This window comes from Semicossyphus pulcher, unplaced genomic scaffold (assembly GCF_022749685.1).
Source record: "Semicossyphus pulcher isolate SPU_LCO1_2020_fin unplaced genomic scaffold, fSemPul1.0.p SCAF_6, whole genome shotgun sequence".
Taxonomy (NCBI): domain Eukaryota; kingdom Metazoa; phylum Chordata; class Actinopteri; order Labriformes; family Labridae; genus Semicossyphus; species Semicossyphus pulcher.
Window position 1 is genome coordinate 5,012,720 of NW_027211737.1, and position 23,172 is coordinate 5,035,891.

At 41.3% G+C, this 23,172-nt stretch overlaps 1 protein-coding gene across 1 annotated transcript in view; it reads right to left on the minus strand.

The window, feature by feature from the left end:
• Positions 1-23,172, minus strand: part of LOC138610914 (NACHT, LRR and PYD domains-containing protein 12-like) — a gene marked incomplete at its 3' end in the record, with an annotated part of 150,988 nt that overhangs the window by 86,501 nt on the left and 41,315 nt on the right. The window contains exons 15-16 of the mRNA XM_069683790.1: positions 22,913-23,086; positions 20,604-20,777 (exon numbers count right to left, since the gene is read on the minus strand). Coding sequence (XP_069539891.1) covers positions 20,604-20,777; positions 22,913-23,086 — 348 coding nt within the window. The remainder of the gene's footprint in view (positions 1-20,603; positions 20,778-22,912; positions 23,087-23,172) is intronic.

The following is a 23,172-nucleotide window of genomic DNA, read 5'->3' on the forward strand; positions in this document are numbered from 1 at the left end:
GGGCCTAAAGTTTGTCACCTGATACTTTACATGTTCTGCAGATTATTCCAAATCCAAGAAGAAAAGTGGGAAAAGAAGTTATTTTTCCCTGGTCAGTGCAAACCCTTGGAACCTGGTGAGGACGCCCCCTGGTGGAACAAAGACTGCTGGACGTCTGGATCTGAAGGTTACATGAGTACGAGAGCTGCTTGGTCTTTGGACGTGATAATCTACAAATAAAGCTGACTATGAAGATTTTAACAAATCAAAGCCTCAGGGGAAGTCAGACAACACATTGTGGTTTCTTGTGTAACAGGGTTCATCTGATGAAGTGAAAAAGAATATACAGGCCGAGACTTCTTCTGACGCGCCATTAATAAAACGTTTGAACCATTATTAAACTTTTATTTCAGTCTAGCTCATAAAGCAGCATTGTGTTGTTTTTGTACAGGGCATTAACAATATTAGTTAATACCTGTATAGCTGCTGTAAACCTGCCCGTAAACCTTTTTCTTCTTTCAGTTGACAGCTGACTTTAGCTTCCAGATTATGAATAAGAAAAGAGAGCCTGAAAAAGTCATTTTTGGTAATCAATGAAAAAACAAAAAATAACTAAATATAAATAAATTATTAGATCTCTTTTGCAATAAAGAAGATGTGGCAGAATTGTTATGCTTCATAACAGTTAGGGATATTCTATAATATTACATGAAGAAAGACCACTCGCTAAAACAAAAAGCATCCTCCGATGTTTGCATGTGACCTACACAGATACATCTATCCCTTTGCGTCATTTCCCAGCAGTAATAAGTCCCAGCTGGAATCAGTTCTGGGGTCCGTTTCACAAAGCAGGTTCAGCAAACTCTGAGTCTAACCCTGAACTCTGAGTTGATCTACTGAGATAGGAAACTCTGAGTTTTCGGTTCCAGAACAGCTGATCAGAGTTAGTTCAATCAACTCTGAGTGGGTTCAGCCGGAGTTAAGTGCGTGCACGCTGACTATAAAAAGCCAGCATTAATGGAGCCCCGATACCACGATTCACCATGGCAACAGTACACAAAAAGAGGTCCTCCTACTTCACACCAATGGAGCTAGAAATCCTCATGTGAACGTATGGCGAACATGAACATATATTTCGCAAGAGAAGCAATACGGCTGCAGCTGCAAGAGAGGCGGCGTGGGAAGAAATCGCTGCTCGAGTGAACGCCTAAGTTTGAATTGGTGTATTAATTAAATATATAATCACAGAATAGAAGCTACAATTTATATTAATTTAGGTGCAATCCAGCGGGACCTAAACGCACATGGAAGCAGCTAAAAATGAAGTACAAGAACATCATTCAAACAGGTAAAATGGGCTCATGTCTGAACCTCACTTCAATCATATTTAGATTATTAAAGTAAATATCATTCAGTGGTAGTTTTTGTGCCGCTTTATCCCTAACATGATGCTGATTTCACATACATTTCATTAATTAGGCCTCAATACATTTAAATTCTGCTCAGCCAACAGAAAGAAGGCAGAGGCTGGTGGAGGTCCAGCACCACCACCTCTGACTGCGGCAGAGGAGCTGGCCCTGAGCCAGAACACGGGGAGGCCAGTGGCAGAGGGAATCCCTGGTGGGAGCTCATCTGAGCCTGTCACTCCCCAGGACACGAGTGCCTTCATAAGATGTAAGAAATAAAGAGTACTGTCTAAACCTGCGCTGCATGTTAAGTGTTATGACATTATTTTCATTGTGATTTGTCACTACAGAAATACAAATTAATTGATTGATGTAAAAGCCATGGCCATTTGTCCTAACAGATTGTGATGGGGTTCTCTGCCTTGTCGAGCCCCATCCAACGACAGAACACCTTGCAGCTGTAAGTAGGCTACTCAATACTCCAGAGATGACCAAATAATAGTGTAAAGTGTTTTAAAACCTAATGCTCATCTAAACAGGAAGAACCTCAGGAAGATGAAGACACCCTCTCTGCTGCCACAGAGAGGCCTACAGAGGTAATGTTAAAATGATATGTTACTGATATCTGGCGTTATCTTCCCATTCACTGCTCTTTAAGTTCTTGTGTGGAACATTGTGGCATGTAGCCTACACTGAAGTATGAACAGACATTACAGGAGGCATCTTTTAAAAAAATAGAAAAAACAAATAAAGAATTGGTGTTCCTGGACCTCCAGATTAAAAAGACAGCACTGGAGATCAAAATATTGCAACACAAGTTAGAGGTGGGTGCATATTCACAGGTGAATTGTGTTATTTAATTTTTTAAATATTGTTCCAGTAATTAACGTCTGCTTTTGTATTTGTAGGAAATAAAGAGGACCAAATAAAATGTGACTCATTTGTCTTATTTGACTGCTCTCGGCAGTGGTGGTTGAAAATCTACAAAACATGACTTTGACACAGATTTATCTTTTTGATTATTTTTTTCATAACTATAAAAGACTTTTGCAAAGGGTCAGAGCATAACAGAGAGGCAACCAAAGAGAGCCTAATAAGAATGATAAAGAAATGAGTGAATACACAGGCATTTTATAGAGATAGGAGTACTCAGTGTCCTTGGGCTTCAGAAAGTAGAAAACTACCCAGGCCTCATCTGACAAGCACTGTGTAAATGGGTCAAAGGTCAAACATATGAACAATGGCTAAGCGGTTGGAAGTTAAGAAGTATAACTAAGACTTCAAAGTCTGATCTAAATAAGGTAAGACATGTTAAAGAACTAAAAGAAAAAAAAATAAACGTGTCTTAGACAGCGAAATGATTGTGGCAGACGACATCTCTGACTGACCTTCCATCCTGCATGTCAGCTGCAGGGATGGGGTCCTCATCAGCCTCTATTTGTAGGACAAGGTGTTGCTCTCCTCTAATTGTGGCAATATTATGGAGAACAACACATGCCACAATAATGTCGCATGTCGTTTGACGTAGGCACTGGAAACAGGCTTTCAACAGGCCTATGGTCATCTCCACCCAAGCTCTCGTCCTGCAGTGGGCCACATTGGGGCCTGGCTCAGGGTCAGGGTAAGGGGTCAACAATGTTGGATGGCATGGGTACCCCCTGTCACCCAGCAGATAGCCGTCAAAGTGTCCTGTAATGTATAGTGGATACTTTGAGTGTGTCAAGTGACAAGTGAATTATATTGAACAAAGGTCGAGGCTACTTACCACGTTCCATTCTGTGGCTTACAGTAGACTCACAGTAAATCCGTGAGTCATGCACAGACCCGGGCCACTTGGCCTCCACATTGGTGATTAGATGTGCAGCATCACATATGATCTTGACAGTGCAGAGAATGACAGATGTTAGTTGCAGGATTGTGATGCAGTCTTTCACATTTTGACACAGTGGTCATATCTACCTGCACATTAATGCTGTGGATGGACTTTCTATTCACATAGTCTCCCTCATTTTCAGAGGGAGCCCTGATGGGAATATGGGTTCCATCGACACACCCAATCACATTGTGAAATCCTAGAATACACTGAAATTAGTAATCCTAGTCTGAGGTCACAGCAACATGTCATGAACAGTACACAATAGATTATCATTCTTTAAAACAGATTTCTACATCGTTTACCTGCAATCCTGTGGAATTCCTCCTTCATGGCTCTCGGAGGTTTGTGCCCAGGGAATGTAACAAAAGTGTGCAAAAAAGGTTTTAGAGCCAGACACACTTTCCTCACTGCCCTGCAGACAGTGGCTTTGCTGAGGTGCTCTGCATCCCCAATATTATAAAGAAAACTTCCATTCGCAAAAAAAAGTAAGAAAAATGAAGTAAATGCAATAATTAAAACTACAAATAATAACAAATTGTGAGCTGCCATGTGATAATACATCACAGGGCTCGTTTGTGTTTGTGTCTGTATCCACATAGACACTGCACTCTGCCTGGTTTTTCTTATTTGGCTGTGCTGGGGACTCTTCTGGGAGTGGTGTAGCCCCCAGCCAATAACAGCACGCTGGGTGTGAGGTGCGAGACTCGAAAAAACATAGTGACCAGTTACCAGATGGTAAGCACGTGGGACCACCAGAAATGCGTGCCCTTTGAGCCAGGGAGGAGGGACCAACTTTAATGTTTACAAAAAGCAACCGACATATCCTACCCATTATACCTTTAACATTTCAAATTCTCTGGCACAACTATTAAAGCCACTGGCCCTGAAATGATTTCAGTGGGCACACCGAGCCAGAGTTCGGTTCGTGCCTTGGCTTTTGGTTTTATTCACGAGGTATTGGCATAGGTTGATGGAGGTAGAAAAAGAATTTCCACCTAAAAAAAAAAAGAATTTCACAACTTTTACTCTTGAGTACTGGCCCAGTTTACAGAGGAAAGATTTGCTGAGCATGTATGCTGCTTTTCAGCAGAGCCCTGCTAATCATTCACAAAGTCAAATACATTCAAACATGTGAGGTGCCCGGTACAATCAGTCTTCGTCTGTTGCTCGCTGAGTACCTTTACAGGAGCAGTTGGGGGCTGAATACCTTGCTCAAGAGCACTTCAATGGTAGTTGTTGAGGAGTTGTTGAGGATGGATCTTACTACTACTACTACTAGCAAATTTGTATACACTATGCAAAGCTGGATATGATAAACTAACCATGTGAGCTTGATGAAGGGGACTTGATGGTTTGGGCAATAATGTTGCCGTCTTCATCTCGTTGTCTCCATTTACACGACTGTGATGGTTTAGATTTCTTTCTCTTTTTCACCTAAAAAGAACAACATAATCCAAGTAATGCAAAACCACCAACCTGCACAAATAACTTCTTTCAAATCACAACAATACCAAGTGACCACTGTAAAGCGCTGTCAACTTTAGTGAAACATATTAAATGAACAGGGACATATGGACTACACTGTTTTCATTCAGCAGCACACAGGGCAAACCTGTTGCTAACATTACACTATTTAGCTGCCATAACATCACTGACTGAATGAGTAGAGTTTTACCTAGTTTTATCAAGAGTTTTAGAGTTATATATTCTAGATTCCATCTGTTAGGTTGTATCAGGCAAAGAGCTGACGCAGATCTGAAAGAGACAACCCCATAGGCTAGGTTAGCCTCTTCACTGTAGCTATGTTAGCCTAGCTGCTTTTTCAGTAACGTTGGTCTCTTTCATATCTGTGTCGGCAATTTGCCTTTGATACAAACTAGCTATCAGGAAATTTTGATGATCAATGTCCCTACCCATTGAAATTTGGCAGATATAGTAAACAGAATGTTGGTATGAATCATAATGTCTGATCCCCATGTACGGAACAAGATATTGAAATTGATACATTACCACTGTGTTGAGGTCTTTTTGGAGCATCTCATGAAGCTGAGTATCTGTATCATCTTCTGATGCCAAAGTACCAAAACAAACAAAAATAAAACATTTTAAACCATCAATCTTTGATCTGTGGGGAAACAGCCCCAGCTTTCCTTTGTTACCGTTTACACAGAGGGCTAGAGGGGCTACCTGAGTGTTTTTTCACGACAGTGAAACAATATGCTAGCAAGATGAATATAGCAAAAGGTGACTAGAGCTAACTATCTGCGATAATAGCAACAAAAACAATGTGTACAACAACAAAGTATATTGAAAATGAACAGTTATAGATTAGCCAGTACCTCTCTTGGCAGACAGGTGTTGTGACAGTTGTTTTGGCATTCTGGAAGTGGTGTTGTTTTTTGTTCTGAACTCAAGCAATCTGAGATTGAGGTTTTAACTATATGCCTGCGTGTGTGCCTGACTAATCTCAGACTAAATAGAGAGCGCAATACAGTTTTGGGGAACAAGGCAGCCCTTGTTTAATACCTCACCTATAAACATACCAGTAAGTGTACATTTTGAAAGACTATGCTTTACTTTTAGTGTGTTTACAGTGATCTGGGACTCTGGAAAGCAGATTGTGAAATGAATAAGAGGGGTAACTGCCCTTGAATTTTGAATTCGAACACATATTTCATAATGTTCAAACTGTAATTCCTGATTATTCCATTTACGAACAATAAGTGACAGCCCTATTCTCTATTAAATCCTACCCATGTCTTAAAACATGCACGTCTCCTTTCACTTGAAAGGTCTAGGGGGTAGGAAGCTCAGATTGTAAGCACCACCATAGTCCAGATTAAAGCCCACTGAAGCCTAGGCTTTTGTGTGGACACATTATAATCACCATGCCCACCTTAAGCCCAACACAAGAGGCTATTGTTTAGCTAACACGTACTAAGGTTAACATTACAGATGCCACGATGAATACTCGTTATATCAATGTACGCATGAAAACTTAAAATGTAGATATAATACATGTAAGACATTCCTTTCACAGCGATCTTTTTTCCCCAATCCTGATATAGGCCCTATATCATGACATTTATTCATGGATACAAAATCACAAGATAAATGATCCAATTGCTGTTCATTTCACTGAAATGCATTAAAATGTTAAGTGTGATATCAAACCAAACGCTGTTATTTTAAACTAAAATCCCCTCAAATATTTAAGATCTTATTTTGAGAGACATTTTAGCTATGCCTCGTGCACACTACTACTTACCAGAGAATTGCTGTGCATGGAACTCCATAGCAAGGTGGATGGATGCAAAGCCAGCAAGCTAGCAAGGACAGACAGGCAACACACAGAAAACCACACAGATAGAGAGAGAGAGATGGTGGGAGGGAGGGATGGGTGGATGGAAGCACAGACAGATAGACAGGTAGATGGGTAGATAGGCTCTTAACCCTCCTATTATCCTCAAATAAACTAACACATTTTAGTGTAATCTGACCCCAGGGATATTTGACTCCAGAAAATGATTTACATAAAATTGTTGACCAAGTCTTTGTGTCAGGCACTTTGTTTATTTGTTGAATACATAAATAACCCCTTGATAATGAAACATATCGGTGAGTTGACCTGTTCTCTAGCGCCACCATCAGGCCAAACTTTTAAATTAGAATGAATGTATCTTGAAAAGTTTTCATACAAATCTTCTCAAATTGACTGACAACATTAATGAACACTAGAGTATGAACCCTATTGGTTTTGGTGATGATATGACCTTTCCTGTAGCGCCACCATCAGGTCAAACTTTCAGTTTTAGAGTTAGTGTGTCTTGAAAATCTTTCATCCAAATCTTTTCTAATCTGGGGTGCACATTCATGACTCTCACAGAATGAACCGTATTGATTGATGTTGGTGACCCCCCCCCGCTCAAAAGCATATTTATTTACTTATTTTTATCTCCTTTTTTTGTAACATATTTGTGTTTAGTCACTATAAAGTCTCACTCACCCCTACTCTTTTGTTATCCCGGCTTGGGACCGGCAAATTTGTCATCCCAAGTACAATATTTTCAATCGATGGTGTTATGAAGAGCTCTAATGATGACTTGATGTCTTCAACATGGCTGATTGCATATCTGGTGGGGCCTGGAAGCCTAGTAGCGCTCAGTCTACCCTGCTGTTGAAGTGGGGAAAGGGACCATATTATGTTTCCATTTTTGGAAGGGATCGTTTCTGCTGGTGGTTGAGAGACAACAGGAGGGTCAACACTCATTCTCATCAGATGAGAAGGCCTCAAAATCAGGGTCCTCCTGATATATATATATATACACAGAGCACAATGAGGAATGATTTGGACTGAGGGTTGCCGTGCAAGCTTTTATATGTTTGCTCCTCCCTTATTTTGCATGAACTACCAATGTCCTTGCGGGAATACCCTGCCCTCCACACACACACCTTCATGCCCATGGTGCGGGAAAGTTCTCATGAGAATATTGTTTCCCCCTCCCCCATGTCACGTTAGCACCAAAAATGGAAAATTATGGTCCCTCTACTCACTTCAACAATAAGGTAGACGTGCTGCTAAGAGTGTGTCCCACCAGACACACAGTCAGCCATGTTGAAGACATAAAGTCATTATTCGAGCTCTTCATATAACCATCAATTGAAAATATTGTACTTGAGATGATAATTTGAGAGGGGAGGCATGTGTAGTTGGAAAGACTTGGATGTGATCAACTCGCAAGCCTACATTGGCTTCCTCATTTTGGGAGGAGTTCACAAGTCAAGTTGTTTCCCACATGCCCACACCACGAGAAGAATCAAAGTTCTGGTGGGAATAGTTGTCCCCCCCCCTGTTATGTATCAACTCAAAAGTATTAACTCTGCACCTGCAGGTGTGGGGATGTTAGGTCACACACACACAGACAAGTTTTACACAGCTAAAACAGCTTGGGGTCAAATTGACCCCAGAGGAACACCAATGCGTGCTTCATGTGTTCAGCACATTGAAAAAATATCATCATGATAATTTTATGCATAATCAGTTGTCCCCATCAAATAAGGAAAAGTCATGAAATATGAAGCAAAAAAAAAAAAGTCAACTATTATTTTTTGAATGATAAACATTGAATGGGGTCAAATTGACCCCAAGGATAACAGGAGGGCTAAAAGAGCCGTTGGTTTGTTTTACAAGGTCCTGAGACTGAGGGGTGGGGGAAACTGGTTATCTGTAAAACAGTAATAAAAGTATGGTGAGCACATATGTCAAGTCAACCTTCTCCAGTAACATATCTTTAGCTAAGTAGTCTGGACTCTACAGCAGTGGTTCCCAAACTTTTTTATGGCAGGACCCCCCCCAAGAGGTGTTATTTTCCTCAAGACCCACCATGCATAATTGTCCACACACACACTTGCAATGCAATGCGTTTAGACAAGAGAGGTGAAGAGCAGAGAGAGAGAAGATGGTAGAGGACTTGAACAACAAGCATACATCATAGCTATTCCTCTCTCCATCATCAACATTGGTGCAGTCTAACGTTAAAAGACCAAATCATTAAGTTGGTAAACAAAGGGTTTGGGGATACTTAGTTACACGTCGGAGAGCATTCAACCAAAACACTAACGTTAATAGTAACGTTTTGCAATAAAACCATAAAAGTAACTTAGCTAACGTTAGCCATGTAACTGGATGTTAACGTTAGCCTTAGCCTCACGTTAATTGCGTTACAAATCATCAAATCTTACCAAGTTGAAGTTGGTAACGCTGGCTACTTTTCACGACGTTCATTAGTCAAATTTGTCAAAAACGTTTTTGTTATTGACAAAATCAACTGGTTTCATGAGAAAATAGCTATTACAATTTAGAGACCTTACCTGAGGCGCAGGGAGGCCGATGTCCTGGGTTCTTCACTGCAGGGGCTTGCACAGGCGCGCTGATCACTCGTGTTGCTGACCATTCGTAGGATTCCGCACGATAAATTGTGCATAACTTTTCCTAGGATATCATACAAACCGTTGTATGAGAATGCGTTGAGCACAAACACAGATAGCTGCTAATTAGTGCTAACATATAAATATTATTTGTTCAATAATTAATAGTGATAACTTTCACTCTCCAAAAACACTGAAGCACAGACTTCTTGGTTCGTGTAATAAAGCGCACAGCAAGACAGATGATTGGTTCAATTCTGTATGAAAAAATCTCCAAAGGGCTCCAATGACTCATTTTAACATGGGGCTCTATGGGGACTGACTCACTGCTGGAGACAGCCTCAAGTGGACTCCAGAGGAACTGCACCTGCTTTAATGTGCAAGGAACCAAACAGTCTCTGCTTTCAGGGTCAGTGTTGTCCTCCAGCTTCACTGTGAGCACCTGTTATTAAATGAACTATTGTTTAGTGCATTAGCCTCTGTTTAAGTGTAACCCTATGTTGAATACTCGATTCTGATTGGTTAATTACTGCACTGTAATATCTGTTCAGAATAACAGAACACATTTAATCCTGATCACAGACCGAAGGACGACGTCCGATCACGTCAATGTGCAGGATTTCTGTTAAACTTCACGTCTGGCTGAAAGAGAAAATAAATAAAGATGAAAACTGCAGAAAAAAAGACACAGAGCGTGATGACACAGAAATCTCCTGCATAAAAAGAGGCACGTGAAGTAAACACTACAGTGAGCACGGTGTGGACTAAAGACAGACTTTGACAGTGACAGAAAGCCTCAGTGACTCATGTGGTCCCTGTTACCTGTCTCACTCCTCCATCAGTGTAAATGTTCAGTTTAATGTGGATTACAAAAGCTCATTTTAAGAAGGCTGCAGGGTCAGGCAGCTCCAACTCTAAAATCTTACAGACGAGTTAATTTGTTAGACGCAGCATTAAAACACTTTGAAATCAAAATAAATGATTTCTTTAGAAGTGACGAGCTTCATGGTGAGGCAGCACTCCGACATTATCCCTCACTTTGTGTGTTCTCCAACAGAAGCTGAAAACTAAGAGGAAAAGGGATGCTGATCTGTCTCTGCAGATATCGTGGTGACATCACTGACGACATGGTGATATCATCACTATTGTGATTTCATCAGTGTAAAGAAGATGAGAAGAAAGTGTTGAACAAGGTGGCCCAGAAGGAGGACGATGTGTTAATGTTAGAGCAGACTGTAGAGCATTAACACATCACAGGAAGCTGCAACATTCAGGGAAAACACCAGCTCAAAGAACAAATGGAGGGAATCATGTTTTTAGCGACTCAAACTGGTGTGTTTGGGGAGAAGTCGTGATCAGAAGGGAAACCTTCACGCCTGTCTTCAGATGTTTGGGCTCTTTGGGAGAAAACTACAAGTCTGAGGAGCTTTAGTGCAGAGAGAGAACACGATACAGAAGCTCCAGTGGTGTCAGTGGGATAACAGCATCACAGGGACTCATCGCAGCGTCCAAGCTAAAGAGTTAAAGTGGAGCGGCCGACGATACACACTCACCTCTGGTTCCAGAGTCAGTCTGACTGATTCAACATGTTCTCCTCCCTCTGATCTCCATTCAGGTCCACAGTCATTGTCCTCCACCCTCGTCTCTGTAAGCATCAGCTGTAAGATCAAACCAACAATCCAACAGGACTTTTTACTGAAATGTAACTGAAAATGTTTCTTCTGACAGAAGTGAAGGTGCTCTTTGTTCCAGGAGACGCTGGATGCCAGAAACACCATCATATGTATTAATGATAAATGACACACGACACAGATCTGATTTATGACATCAATACAAACACTGCTACATTTGATATTTGAAATCAGGATAAATGTGCAACAGTCGGGGTAACGATGTGATGCTTGTTCATGATGAAGTTTGACTTTTGATCTTTGACCCTTTTTTAAATGAATGACGCAGGAACAAGAAGAAGAATTAAGGAGGACAAAAAGAAGCAACAGAAGGTCACTGAGAGGTCAGCTGTCTAACTCTCTTTGACTGCCCCACAAATGGAGTTTACAAAGGGACTCGGCGCCCCCTAGCTGTGAAGAACAGAAGTGCAGTTTAATGTCTGTTTCTGTTTCTGTAGCAAAGAAGCTGTTAAAGGGAAAATATGTTGTACATTTTGATCCCAAGCTGTCAAACTAAGTTTATAACACATTTAGATTTTTATTTCTTATTCTGTTAGTTTTGTTTTCACTTGTTTATAACACTTGAATGATGATTTAACCCTTTATTTCTCTGTTTCAGCTCCGCTTATTTTATCTGTTGAATTTTTATAAAGATGCTGATTATATTATTAATAATTAATCATTAATTATAAATAACCCTTCATCAAATGTATGTCCTTGTAATCATTTGTTACATTTAGCTTTAGATCATGAGGAAAGAGTGTTAAAGTCCTGGGATGCACTTCACCGCTGCCTCGCTGCAGCAAACACAGTACGTGGAGGGGCAGGTGTTACTGTGACACCAGGGCCCGATGGTTTCTTCCTTCAGGAGCTCCAGCACTTTAACTCCGCTGCTACATTTGGCACTGGGACGCCAGCAGCCCTCACTGACTTCCTGCAGCAACCACAGCAGTGTTCTCTACCGGGGGCATCGGGGTGCCAGCGCCAGCTGCTGCCTCACATCCAGCAACAGGACCGTATTTTTTTACACAAGCGTTTGGTGCCGAATGGATGGGCACAGCAACTCCAACAGATATGAGTCCTCCAAAGATTGAATGCAGCTTTATGTGTGTATTTAAACAGGGTACGCTTTTAGAGCGTCATCAGCAGTGTTCGGGAGGAATGGACCTTTTTTCTGTTGGTAACTCTACAAACAGGTTGGAACCAAAAAAGGAAAGGGAGGATTTTTTCCTCTTCTCTGTAATTTAACCCCCTCTGACCGGCCCCCTCCCTCTGTCCTCCATCCTGACCGCTGAGAGCAGGTGTGTGTGTGCATGTGTGTGTGTGTGTGTGTGAGCATGCTCAGTGCTCACACAGCAGCATCATCCTGGATGAAGCTCCTAAAGCTCAGTCTGAGGAAGAATCAATGAAGCCATATTAACATGTGACTTTTAGTGTTTCTGTTTTATTATTATGAATGTAAACGTCATCATGTTTCAGTCGTCTGAGCTTCTTATTCCGAGTTACTTTATTAAACCAAACTGGACTCTTCTCTCAGACAGCTCTGCTGTAGTTCTTCAGTGTGAAGTCATCGTAGCTTCTCACACACTGCACATCAATATGAAACTTCAGATTTCACTTAAATGCTCAAAACTTGTCCATCTTGTTTTGGAGACAGAAAGTTTGTGGCGTTTCAGTCCTGCAGGGTTTTATTACGAGTTTGTTGTTGATAAAGTCAAGGAGTGGATGTCACATTACATGTAAAATATGCAAATGACCAAGAAAGCCATCATGGTCCAAGTGTCCTTGGGCAAGACACTGAACCCCAAATTGTATAACTGTGATGACTGATTGACAGTTGGGCACTTTACGTAGCAGCTTCTGCCATCAGTGTGTGAATGTGTGTGTGAATGGGTGAATGTGACATGTAGTGTAAAAGCAGCTTTGAGTGGTCGCAAAGACTAGAAAAGCGCTTTATAAGTTCAGTCCATTTACCATTTACGGGGAGAACATGCCAACTTTGTCCAAACCAGGGTTTGAACCAGTGACCTTCTAGCTGTGAGGCAGCCTAACCACTGCACCACCGTGCAGCCCATATTTTATTCAAACACAAAATAAAGAAGTTAATGACGACTTCACAGACATCTCGACATGTTATGTTGGTGACCCACACGGGCAGATTCACACACAAATGTAAAAGTATATGTGAACATGGAGAGCAGTTGGCAGTAATGACACTTACATGGACACAGGCATGGCAGTAAAGTGCTCTGAGGTGCAGAGAAAGTGAACTCCAGCAGACTTGTGCTTCAAAGCTAAAATGTCTCAGCTTACTCAGAGGCACGATCTGCTGGTCTGTTTGTAACTGCAGCTTTATCAACAGAGTTACTATAACAAAGCAACCAAATGTGTCAGCTGTAGGATGAGCGAGGTGTATGAACGCTTCTAAAAACTGTTTGACAAAGTTTCACAGTGTCAAATGAAAGTTTCCTGGAAGCTGCTTTAAGCAGCAAAGTCAGAGCATGAAGAAATCCTGCGTCACTGTGAGGAAAGTCTTGTTCCTCTTCAAAGTAGAGAAGCTCCTCTCAGGTAGCTGTTGTGATGGGTGTGGTGATGAGCATCTGGAGAAGACTCACAGGAAGGGAAATGAGAAATGTGCAATGAGTGAAAACAAATAACTAGCAAAAGAAAATATGATCAAAAATCTAATCTAAATAAAGCAAACGCCGAGAATAATCAAACTATACTACTTATTATTAGTAAACTAAATACACAACTAAATACTGAGAACAAATAAAGAGCTCCTACACTCCAGCCCCTGATTGTGCATAATATCACAATTATAATTATCTGCAATAAAAAAGGAGCTACTCCTGCAACATGAACTACCAATCAGGAATATTCTGTGTGTTACGCATTAACCTTAAATAAATCATCTTCTTGATGAACCTGCAACAAAACAAGTTAGACAGAGAGAAAGAGAGAGAGAAAAATAGAGGTAGAGAAAGAGAGAGTTAGTTCATGATGATAGACTGCTGCTTCCAGTAGCAGACAGAGCTTCATCACAGGCCTCTCCAGAATGCTGGTCCTCGTTTGAAGGCACACAGAGCGTACCCGTCCCTTTGCATCTGGTCTGACATCCAAAACTTTCCTCATCACCCAAGATCCTCTTGGAGCTGTGGCGTCTGCAACAAGTGTCTCCAGGAGTGAGGCTTCTTCTTGGCCTTGTCCATTTTCGTCTCTCTTGCATCATAGGCAGATACTCAGAAATCCATCTCTTCCAAAAGAGCCATGTATTGTATTTGCTTCCACCTTATCCTGACGTACAGATCCTTTTGGTCAAACAGTCCTGGTGGCATGATTGACTTGCCCTTTAACATTAAAATGTGGTTTGCTGTGAGGGCTTCAAGATCATCCGGGTCATCTCAGACTTCAGTGACGTGTCTGTCATTTAATATTGCCTCAACCTCACAGAAAATAGTCTGGAGCCCTTTGTCATCCAGAGTTTCCTGCTTAAGAACTGAGGTGAGAACACTTCTGACTGAACGAATCAGGCTCCCAGAAACCACCCTGATGGGAAGCTGCTGGTGGGTTGAAGTTCCATGTTATGCCATCCTGCAGGGCGGGTTTAGTGATTTTAGGGCCCCATGCAAAGACCGATGTGAGGCCCTTCTCCATCCTGCTGAACTGAATCATAGCCAGTGAGCAACTATTTGGAGGCGCTCTTTTCAGTTAACAGAGCCACATAACTAAAGGACAGACCCAAATGTGAATTGTAACTGCTCTAACAGAAGAACTTCAAGTAACAGTCAGTTGGAAGAAAACAACAGAGCAAGAAAAAGGTTATAAGAACATAAAATGTCACTTTTAAGACAAAAGTATAGTACATGTTTTGTGATGAAGTATTTGACATTCCATTATTTTCTAGCTGAAGTTTGTGTGTGTGTGTGTGAGAGAGTGCGCGCGTCTGTGTGTGTGCGCACACCACGTGCCTGAGTGTGTGTTTACAATATGAACTGTCGGTGTGTATGAGAATTCACGATTGACTCATTTACACTTTAACAAACTGAATTAGCAGCAGCTTATGGCTGTCAAAGGCCAATTTAGAAGGTGTTAGTGTAAACCAGGGTCTAAAAACTACATACAACTATTAACCTTTGGGACCTTGATCTCTCCTTTTTGGGGCCTTTGTTTACGATTTCAACCCTCTCCTTATCTATAATTTTATCTGGCCACAAAGCGGTTTTCACTAATGATCGCACTCGCAGTCTCACTCACAGATTTGACGCTCTTGCTGCTCAGGTCGCGCTGTGTCATGGACTGTACTTGTATAGCGCTGTTCTAGTCTTTGCGACCACTCAAAGCTGCTTTTGCACTACATATCACATTCACCCATTCACCAGGAGCAATTTGGGGTTCAGTGTCTTGCCCAAGGACACTTTGACATGTAGCCTGAGGGAGCTGGGGATCAAACCTCCGACCATCCGATTGAAAGACGACCGACTCTACCACTGAGCCTCAGCCGCCCTGTTGTGGCTGTTGTGTGTTGGTGGCGGTGGAATTGCGTCTGCTGAATGCTGAGCTGGAGCGGAGCTAGATGGCATTATCACTCTTGCTGGATCAAAACAACAACCTGTAGCTACTTTGGTCCGTTTGGTAACAAACTCCTGATGTGGGCTGAAATTTTCTATAAGGGTTTTTATTGCTGTAAACCCACTTCTTCCTGTTTCGGTTGCCAACCATTTGTATGCTTTGAAGCTAAGGTTAGCTAAGGTCAGCTAACGGTAGCATCCACAGGTAAAAACATTGTTTCGCGTCATAGTTGATCTATTTCACCCTCTGCGATAACATACACGTCAGACACCCGTTACATACACATGGCGATCAATAAAAAGACAACTGAGGGTGTTTTTAGACTCAGAGCGGTTAAAACAGGGAGGAAAACAGCGCTGAGACATTTTGTAAATTGGAGAAGTGAGAGCAGCTTCGACCCGGAAACAGTTTAATTGACTGTATCCCTTTAGCCAATTATATTCAGGAGCACTACAGTGACTGTGCCCGCCCACTCACTGCCAAAGTGAAAAACTAAAACAGTTTACAGGCAGGTGACAAACTCAGCGTCAGTTCACTCTGTGCTCTGATGAAGAGCTGCACTAATGTGATATCAGACTTTTTCTGTGGATTACTCATGGAAAACGAGAAACTGTCGAGTTCTCCTTTTGCACCGAGCAACAATAAAGCAGCAGCTTGATGTGTTCCACTTCATTTGCCTCACAATCACACGTCCTGCGATGTGACTATTGCACATGTGCACTTCAGAATTGAAATATTTTCTGTTCAATAAGAAACTGTGGCGGGAAAAATTAGACTATGGCGGGCCGCCTCAGTCTAAATGAAGAAACACTGTAGTCCTCATATTTCACTGATGAACACAGAGCTGCAGAGGAGCATCAGGCTTCATGATCACCTGCTCCCTCCCTCCCTCCCTCTGCTCGTGCACAGCAGCTCTCCCCCTCTCTGTGCTGTGAGTCTGCATCATGTTTCTTCATATATGATATTTTTTCAAAGTCTAATGAAGGTGAACGAAGCTCCGAGTTCATTTGCATACAGAGCGGGAAAGTGAGATCCGATCATAAGTGTTCACTGAAGACGCATTTGAGGGGCTCGTTAACTCCAGGTGTGAACAGCTGTGCTTAGAGACGACCACTTGTGATCGGATCACAGGGCCTGAGGATCAGCTGGAATAATAACAACACTGTCTTTAATATTTTGTGTTCAGCACAGAGGAAAAAAACATTTGGCTCACATGTTGATGCAGGCGGGGGCTCTGACATTGTAGAGGCTCCATGATCTTATTGGAGCCCTTCTCATTTATTTGAACGTGTGGCATTAAGAGAAAGTGATGTGAAGTTTCTCTCCATTCTAACACCTTCATTAGTGTTGTGGTGTCAGCTCACTGGTTTCTGTAAATAATGCCGTCTGTTACAGAATATAACGGTTTATTCATATGAAACAAGAATGTGAACATACAGAAGAGAAAAGGATACAGAGTCATAATGTCACTCTTATGCATAATGTGATCCGTCTGTTAGATATAGTATAATGTTCTCCACCATTCAACAGTGTGCAGGTATGACACACAGAAAAACACAGATAACAAAAGGCTTCACACCAGATCACAGGGATTTAACCTGTGTGCACTTTAAATGAGTGATGAATGTGTCCTAAAAAGAAGTAACCTGCAGAGTCACTTTGGTTCAGAAATAAAGACTAAATGAAGTCCAGGTCCAGGTGGAGGGTGGAGGAGGTGGTGGAGTGTGGAGCAGCAGAGTGGAGGAGTCTCAGTGTGTCTGCAGAGACTGTGCAGAAGGACAGAGCAGCAGCAGAGCAGTCCACATACTGTGATGATACTCTGTCACACCCAGAGGAACACACGGGGATGATGGTGGACTCTGTGTCTGACAGTGGAGCTGATCTCAGAGCAGTTTAGACTCCAGCACCGAGAGTCACCTCCACTGGTGTGATTCCTCTGTCAGTCACTGCTGGCTGAAGCTCTCCTCTCCACTCTACCTCCCAGTAACATGGCCCAGTCAGAGCCTCCACACACACAAGCTGCTGCTGCTGCTTCACCCTCTGGATCATCAGGACACAGCTGATCCTCTGACAACACGACCACCTTCCTGATCGCCCACACTCTGACAGAGATCATTACTCCCACCTGATGAGAGAAGAAGACAGACAACAGAAGTCATACATCAGTGTTTACAGAGAGTCCCTTCATCAGCTGTCAGTCAGCGATGCAGCACATCCAGTTTAAAGACCAGCAGAGACTTCAGTCTGTTCATACCACAAGTCTTAACAGGCCTTGAGTACACAGTGGAACTTAACTGCTGAGAGACCCTGAACGCATCATGACTGCAGAAGAGAGACTGCTCTCTGTGTTTCTGTCCAATCCTGAAGCCTGTCTCTGTTCTCCTCTCACAGCTTCACTGAGGACAGCAGCCACTGGGAGGGTTGGAGGTTTAGCAGACAATATGGATCTTTGCTGTGATAATAACTGTGTTTAGTACAATACTACTGAAACCAACATGGACTCACCTCAGAGTCTCCAGTCTGCAGTGTGGACTCTCCACAAGATCAGAGAGCAGCTTCACTCCTGAATCCTGCAGCTTGTTGTCACTCAGCTCCAGCTCTCTCAGATGGGAGGGGTTGGACTTCAGAGCTGAGGCCAGAGAAGCACAGCTCCTCTCTGACAGACTGCAGCCCCTCAATCTGAATAAAGAATAAACGATGAGACTTTAGAAGACAATGTTCCTGCATGAAATCCTTTAATGTTTAATAATGTGCTCAGAGCTGAAGAAGGTGAAGAAGGTCAAAGGTTAGAAAATAGAAACTCCAAACACCTGAACACAACAGGATGCAGGTTCAAATGTGTGAAATACACAAAGTGAAAAAGAGCTCTCATTAATATTAATGACAACATGCTGCTACTTCAATAAAGACGCAGTGACTTCACCTCTTAAACTCTGCACGTGTGACAAGTTCAAATATAACACACTCACAGTCTGATACAAGTTAAAGTTTAGTGCTTCTTGGTCTGTTATGATGTTCAAATCTGTGATCAGGTTCAAAAGATCAAACATTTATGAGGACTGATTCAAATAGAAAAGATATTTAAAAACTGTTACACTATTAAAATGGTTGTAAAGCTAATTAGGTGATATTTTAAAACATTTGATTGATTCTTTGTTGTTGAATTTAAACTGCAATAGAGGTCTTCTGTGATGGTGAAAGTGGTCTTTTAATCCCTCACCAGGAGAAATCACAGCACTTTGCTCATTTAACTTCAGATGTCTCTGAGGAAACATCACCCGATCACTGTGTGATTATTTCTCCTCATTTTTCAGGGCGGAACACAAGAAGCACCAGTGGCTCCATCTATACAAACTCCAGGGGTCCGTTTCACAAAGCAGGTTTATTGAAAACTCTGAGTCTGTTAACCCTGAAATGAGGGAAACTCTGAGTTTTCCGTTTCACAAAGGGAGGTAACTCAAACCAGAGAAAGAGGGGTAACTCTAGCCTGTTTCACAGAGAGAGGTAACTTAAGCTCTCGGTCAGTTACCGTAGTAACAGACTCTTTGAACCTAACCTGGTCGGGAGCAGGTGTTCCTCAGGAAACTCAGAGTTTCGTTCCGTCTCCTCCCTCTAGAATACAAAAAACCCTCATTCGACTTCCTCATTCATTCAGCCCGTCTCACGCGTGTTTGAGTGGTTACAAATTAAAAAAAAAGAAACGTTGCGTCTCTGTGCTGCTCTGACCGCTTTGCAAAAGTATTTTATAATTATGATAAAAAAAATCAAAAGACAAATCTGTGTCAAAGTCATAACTTTTAGATTTTCCACCACCACTGCCGAGAGCGCTCAAATAAGACACCTTAAGTTATTGGAATTTTTTTATTTATTTAAACTAACACATTCATTTAATAAACATGAATTATAATGTATGTGAAGTCAGCATCATGTTAGGGATAAAGCTGATGCACATTAACACAGCCACTGAATGATGTTTCATTAGTTTAATATTTAAAATATGACTGAAGTGAGGTTCAGCCATGAGCCTGTTCTGCCTGAGCCGCACCTTTGAGTGATGTTCTGGTATTTTATTTTTAACTGCTTCAATGTATGTTTTTTTCTCCCGCTGGATTGCTCCTAAATTAATATACATTTTAGCTTCCGGTCGTGATTAAGTATTAAATAAATAGACCAGTTCAAACTTGAACATTTACTCGAGCAGCAGTTTCTTCCCACGCCGCTTCTCTCTCTTTTGCAGCTGCAGCCGTGTTACTTTATTTTTCTAAAAACATGCTCGTATTCGCTGAACGTCCGCATGAGGATTTCGAGCTCCACTGGTGTGACGTAGGAGGACCTCTTTTTGTGTACCGTTGCCACGGTGAATCGTGGTATCGGGGCTCCATTAAGGCTGGCTTTTTATAGTCAAAGTGCACGCACTTAACTCTGGCTGAACTTACTCAGAATTGATTGAACTAACTCTGATCAGCTGTTGGAACCAAAAACTCAGAGTTTCCTATCTCAGAGTAGATCGACTCAGAGTTCAGGGATAGACTCAGAGTTTGTTGAACCTGCTTTGTGAAACGGACTCCTGCTGTGCAGCCAAACACAACAAACAAGAAATACAATAAAAACCAGCAGAAAATAACTGAAGAGTCGACTCAGAATAATAAAGTTTCCAACATGCCAAATATGTCAGGATGAATTTTGGGGAATGTGAACAAAGACATGGACAGTATTTCTGTTAGAAATAGTGGAGCCAGAAACTCAAAGCATCTTCACTTGAAACTTTTCAGTCGTTACAAGAAACAAAGATTTCAATCAGAATGTTGGAAAAACTAAATACTGAATATATTTGTTATTTTCTGCTCGTACAAACTGAATAATTAATAAATGTATCTATGACTGATTTATTTAAAAACATGATGTGGAATAAAAGATGAAATCAGGTGTTTCAGAGGTTCACAGTGAATTATACAGTGTAGGATTTTTCTTGTTCTATGAAGGTTTTAAATGTGGAACTCAACATTGCTCTGCTACAGTCAATGGACTAAAGCAGTGAAGAAGAAAACAGACTTTAGCATTAAGATACTCAGTGTGGATCAGTATAATATCAGCCTTATGTCTGCAGTTTAGTGTCAACACAACTTTCACATCATATTAATCTCAGCACAGAAGTAAAACATGGTTTCTGACCTCAGAGTCTCCAGTCTACAGTGTGGACTCTCCAGAAAACCACACAGCAGCTTCACTCCTGAATCCTGCAGCTTGTTGTAGCTCAGCTGCAGCTTTCTCAGATGGGAGGGGTTGGACTTCAGAGCTGAGGCCAGAGAAGCACAGCTCCTCTCTGACAGACTGCAGCCCCTCAATCTGAATAAAGAATAAATGATGAGACTTTAGAAGACAATGTTCCTGCATGAAATCCTTTAATGTTTAATAATGTGTTCAGAGCTGAAGAAGGTGAAGAAGGTCAAAGGTTAGAAAATAGAAACTCCAAACACCTGAACACAACAGAGATGCCACGGTGGGGAAATGTTCCCACCGGTCAATAAACTCGTGACACCACCGGTGTCACTGATTACACTGGACATAAAAAACTAAACCAAAAGTCACTTGTCATTTATGACGCTCAATACCTGTAGAGCACTTGCTGTGATCTTCCCTCATCATTTGTGAATAACTTTTATGTATATATCTTTTTTTGCATCGTGACTCTTATTCTGTATTTAACTTTAGTTAACTTTAGTTTAGCATTTAACTTTATTCTGACATTTATATTTATATCACCATAGACCCACTTCTCAGCATTTAATCTTCATCTCTTTGTTGTTGTTTATCTGTTATTTTATTGTATATTATGCACATATTTGACATTTTTTCTGTCTTCTATTTTATGCCATATATTTCTCTACGCCTGAATTTCCCCCGGGCATTAATGAAGTATTTCTGATTCTGATTAATGTTTGAACAAAACAAATGCTTAGAAGGTCGGTTCATTATTATTTTTTAAATAGGCTGGAACTGTTATGAACAAAACGAACAAGGTTGACGGCTTGGCGGCGGCGCATGGCGCACATACACGTACAGTGATATAAAATACGAAAACAAATTAGATCTATAAAGTTTTTAGTAATATAGGCCAACATAGTAAAAACGTGACATTGGCAAACACTCTGGAACCAAATAAATAATGGCAAACGAATTCAAACCAACAGGAGCCAAATGAAAAAACAGAAGAAAAAAGAAAACAAAGCCCAAACTGCAGGTTGTATGCTACGTAGATGAACAACAAAAATCCACAGGCTGAAAGCCTTAAAACAATAATAATAATAATAATAATAATAATAATAATGATGATAATATACATAGTAAAGAAAAGAGAATTTAGCAAACACTATAAATAAACGGTGTCCTCGCTGTGACATCTGACACCTGCTGCTACTCTCTGTGCTGCTGCTGTGATGGAGCGGACACTGCAGTTTGTATCAAGAACATACACCAAAGTATTTAAAAAAATAATAATATTGTTTTTATTTGATGAACTACGAGCTGCGCTGATACGTGAAAATGAAATCTATGGGTTTTATTTCTATACGCCCAAAAAAGGCAAAACGATGGTGGGGGAGTTATGCAATCGGTGGGAGCCTGAACACCGTGTAACACCAGTAACAACAAGATGCCAAATATGTCAGGATGAATCTTAGGGAATGTGAACAAAGACATATTTCTGTTAGAAATAGTGGAGCCAGAAACTCAAAGTATCTTCACTTGAAACTTTTTTAAACGTATACATTCCTTTATTTACATGTTGCACTTGTGTGTCAATAAAGATAAAAGTGTATATATTTACATGTCGTAAAGCAAGACCACTGTACATTTTCATATGCACTTTCACTATCGAGCGCCACCTGCCTTTGGAAGACGAGTGGCATATCACTGAGGGCAAAGGCATGCCAGTCTAACGATCGGCACATGCCGCTGGCCCCCTAGTGGCATGCCATCGGCAACGGCATGTGCCACTGTCTGTGCCGATAGTGCAGTGGCATGAGCCGTTGCCATGTGCCACTTTTCGATCTCGCTGTCACTCTTAATATCTTGTCTTTGTGCTGGTTTGAATTGAATATAGGTTGAAAAGGATTTGCAAATCACTGTTTTCTGTTTTTATTCACATTTTACACAACGTGCCAACTTTTTTGGAATTGGGGTTTGTATGACTGATTTATGTAAAAACATGATGTGGAATAAAAGATGAAATCAGGTGTTTCAGAGGTTCACAGTGAATTATACAGTGTAGGATTTTTCTTCTTCTATGAAGGTTTTAAATGTGGAACTCAACATTGCTCTGCTATAGTCAATGGACTAAAGCAGTGAAGAAGAAAACAGACTTTAGCATTAAGATACTCAGTGTGGATCAGTATAATATCAGCCTTATGTCTGCACTTTAGTGTCAACACAACTTTCACATCATATTAATCTCAGCACAGAAGTAAAACATGGTTTCTGACCTCAGAGTCTCCAGTCTACAGTGTGGACTCTCCAGAAAACCACACAGCAGCTTCACTCCTGAATCCTGCAGCTTGTTGTCACTCAGCTCCAGCTTTCTCAGATGGGAGGGGTTGGACTTCAGAGCTGAGGCCAGAGAAGCACAGCTCCTCTTTGACAGACTGCAGCTCCTCAATCTGAATAAAGAATAAATGATGAGACTTTAGAAGACAATGTTCCTGCATGAAATCCTTTAATGTTGAATAATGTGTTCAGAGCTGAA